General features: G+C 41.6%; 1 protein-coding gene across 1 annotated transcript in view; it reads left to right on the top strand.

Moving 5' to 3' along the window:
* Positions 1-3,979, top strand: part of LOC102211126 (DNA repair protein XRCC4-like) — a 29,231-nt gene that overhangs the window by 3,050 nt on the left and 22,202 nt on the right. The window contains exon 2 of the mRNA XM_005739161.1: positions 2,789-2,926. Within this exon, the coding sequence (XP_005739218.1) occupies positions 2,791-2,926 (136 nt within the window). The 5' untranslated portion in view covers positions 2,789-2,790. The remainder of the gene's footprint in view (positions 1-2,788; positions 2,927-3,979) is intronic.

Here is a 3,979-nt window from a genome sequence, read left to right as displayed (position 1 = left end):
TAGCTGTTGAGGTCCTTGGGGCGTGAAGTCTTTGGCACTGGTACAACACAGGAGGTTTTCCAGAGCTGTGGGACTCTTCTTATGTTAATGCTCTGAAGTGTGATGTGCAAAAATAGCAGCACTCTTACAAATCGAAAAGCAGTCTTGTAGACAGTGTGAGGACAGGTCTCCAGTAGACCCACATGGACTGATTCTTATATTCCGGAGTACTCAAAGCGCTGTACACAACATGCCTCATTCACCCCATTCACACCCACTCATACAAGCACTTCTAAACACAAGTGCAAACTAACCAACATTCACACTCCGATGAACGCTTGGGGAACTTGGGGTTGTGCCCAAGGATATTTGGGCCCATGCAGGCTGGGGAAGCCAAGGATCGAACCACCAACCTTCCAATCAGTAGCTGATCTGCTCCACCACCTGAGCCACCCCTGGCTTGAAAAACCTGTAGAAAGTCAAAGCTTCTTCTGTTTAGATCCTATTGACACAAGCTCGCTTTTAATCATCTTGGCTTGAACTAAACAGTAAATGAGTTTGCTCACTGCTGATGTCTGCCAATTTTTTGTGACAAAAAGAAGGGCTGAATTCCACAACTTCAGAGAAATTAATGTGAAGCTGAGACATCCAGCCATGCCTATGCTTATAGCAGCTGACTCTTTTTTTAGTGAGGTTAATTCATTTCTTTTATTTTGGTTTCTAGTTTTGATGTATTTTTTGTTTCCCTAGGTTGGAATGAAACTAGATACTTATTATTTGGTAATTAGTGAATACCCTTTGCTACCTTGTTGTGTCCTAAATGTTATGCAACCATCTACCACGAGATGGAGCATTGTTGTAGGAATTAGACTAGCTGTCGTTTGGATTTTACAAGGAGGATGTCGAACAATTTGCAAATTTGCAAAACCTGTCGTAAAACTATTGCTGTTAAAGGTTGCAGTACAAGAAATTTATTCCACTGAAAAATTACGACTGTTTTCAACTCTGCATGTCAATGTCTCCCCGCATACCAAAGAAAATTTTAAATAAAACCAGCTCTGTTACCTGTGACTGTTCTTCGTCAGTTGTTTTTTTTGGCACTATCCATCTTCATGGATACAAGCAGTGGAAATGAGATTTCTGTGAAAGGTGGATGGGCTTTCCCTTCGTGACAGCGTGAGTTCAGTTAGTCAAGAGAGGCTCAGAGTAGAGCCGCTGCTCCTCTACATCAAAATGAGTCAGCTGAGGTGGGCGCCTCTTGGATAAAGTATTCCAATTAGTCATGTCCTAGTGAGACGAGGCTCCGGAGGAGACCCCTGACTAGACCCAGAGAATATATATACTGGATGGCCTGGGAGTGCTTCGATGTTTCTTTGGATAAGCTGGAGGAGGTCGCTGACAAGTTGAAGGTCTGGGCTTTCCTGCTTGTCTGGGATTTATGGTCCTGTAAATTTATGACCATCTGCGTACATTTTTTGGTTGGACAGAGGAGGGGAGAGGTGGTTTTCACCGATGTGAGAAGAGCTGGCATGCAGTCCTTCAAGATCTTGACTGCACAGATGTCCGAGTGACATCTGTTGTCAGATGAAGGCAGTGTACAAAGTATGTGCTACAGCTGGTCTGTGGGTAGCTCTTGCTCACGGTTTTGTTGGTCCGTAAGCCACCCGCAGAAAAGAACGAAGTCATAACATACAAAGAGCTGAATTGAAGCAGAGTGTTAAAAATAATAAGAAGTGTCTGCTGCATCCACTATCTGTGCTTTTCAGTCTTTAAATTGTTGGTCTTAGAAGTTTTTTTTGCCATTCTCCTCTTCCCGGGAACTCAGCTATGCGTCATGAAATATTAGATACGTTTACACCGGCAGGACACTGGTGGGACAGGGCACTGGAACATGTGTAAGGAAACATCAAGCATGCCCACAAAACGACACCCATCCCCTACCTGGGACTCTGCTCCTGCTGAAACGCATCCAGTCGTCAGGTCTGCCAATCCCCATGCTAACAGTCTCTAGCTTTTAAAGAGCCAGTTTTAGCTTTAGTTTCAAAAGATTTACATCAATAATGATCAGACCATGGTCATACAGAAAATTACAAATTTACAAAAGCAAAGAAGTAAAAACCATTTTATTTTATTTTCCGAAAAATACTTTGCATTCACGAACCTCTTCGTGGTTTCTTAATTTCTTTATGTGAGAGAATGATGAAGAGTTGCAAAATGAGACAAGCTCACTCTATCTATCTATCTATATTTCTTTATGTCATAAAATAAAATAAATTATTGACCACTTTGACAAGTACAGTTACAGGTCAAGTACAGTGGATAGAAACATTGTCAATTTTTTTTTCTCTAATGAAGAGCACAAGCATGTGGCTGCTCGATGAGGGAATCCAGAAATGCGCTTCAATGAAAAGACAATTACAGACTTGAATCTTTTTTATTTTATTTTATTTTTTTAGGTGGTATGTCCTCTCCACTTAATCCTTTAAAGCTGGCTTGGCCAACTCGAGGCCTCGAGGGCCGGTGTCGTGCAGGTTTTAGATCTCACCCTGGGTCTACACAGCAGGACACCGGCCCTTTGAGGCCTGGGTTTGGACACCACAGCCTCAAAGGGAAATCAGTACAAAGTTGTTCTGAGTGATCGTCTTTGTCCTGTAATCAAACATTTCTGTCATGTTGACCTCACACGTGGGGCCATTGAAAGGTTTGATGTAATGAAATGATGTTAACCAAATCCAGTAGTAAGTACCTATTAAAGTACTCGGAAAACTTAAGTGATCTTTTAATCAGTTTTTTGTCTGTCTGTCTGCAGGGATGCACACGTCAGTGCGTGAAATTAATCTTTGCTCAGACACCTCCTACTTCCTGCGGGTGGACTGGGAAGGGTGCAACTTTAGTACCGGCTTCCAGTTGCTGCTTACTGATGGACAAGATGCATGGAGAGGGGAAGGTAAAAACAAAAATCACTCAGCATGACTTCACAGTTTATTACCTTATATTATACACTCTTACCTCTTTTACATCACATGCCATTTTTATACACAGTCCTCAGTTTTCAGAGGCTCAAGATAAACTTCAAAGGCTTAAAGTCCTTTGAGATAAATGTTGCCTGGGACATTGGAAATTGGTACCAATTTCACTGAGCAACTGCTGGCAACCTCCAGTAACCACCTGCTAATCATTCCTGAAAATACATTTTTCCTTATCAACCGGTGGTTACCAAATGGTCACTAATGGGCTTCTGGGCCTGTGTGACGGGGCCAAGTTGTTTTCTGCTGTTCTGGTGTAGCTGACTTGGCCATTCTGAAAGTTTTTGCTATATCTTTGATAGATGAATTTAGTTTGTTCTTCAGAAAGCTGCTGCACGCTAAGCTGAAAATTAGTTTAGAAAATGCTAAATGCAAAAAATAAAGACAAAGAATGTTTTGTTGCAAGCTCAGTAATTCAGACAAAAATCCTTGATACCATTTATCTAGACCCAAGTGACTTCTTCCGTCTCTACAGTCTGAATCTGAAGAGGGTCAAGAAGTCAGTTGGATGAGTGATGACTAAAAACCAGATGACTATAAACCACTGAAAACCGCTGTATTCAGAGGAACTGAATGACCTTTTTGGTTGATTCAGTTCAGAAACTAACGATTCTTGAAATATATGTGAAACTTAAATCAGTAATTTGTAACATACTGATTTGAGGGATAGCTGTAGCTCAGGATGTAGGACAGGTCATCTACTAATGGGAAAGTTGGTGGTTCTGGGATGTACACAGTGCTTAGTAAATGTATTAAATCAACACACAGTGCAACGTTTATATCAATCAATCAATCAGTCAATCTTTATTTATAAAGCACTTTTCATACAGAGAAAATGTAGCACAAAGTGCTTTACATAGTTAAAAGCAGCCCACCCCACCCTCCAACTCACTCCCCACACTCTCAATACACATATATCCCCCCACCCCCACCCACACACACGCGCACACTTAAAGAGTAAAAATTGGGCTGGA

The sequence above is a fragment of the Pundamilia nyererei genome, unplaced genomic scaffold (genome assembly GCF_000239375.1).
Source record: "Pundamilia nyererei isolate P.nyererei 1_Seehausen unplaced genomic scaffold, PunNye1.0 scaffold00089, whole genome shotgun sequence".
Lineage (NCBI taxonomy): Eukaryota > Metazoa > Chordata > Actinopteri > Cichliformes > Cichlidae > Pundamilia > Pundamilia nyererei.
This window is presented reverse-complemented; position numbering and strand designations above follow the sequence as displayed.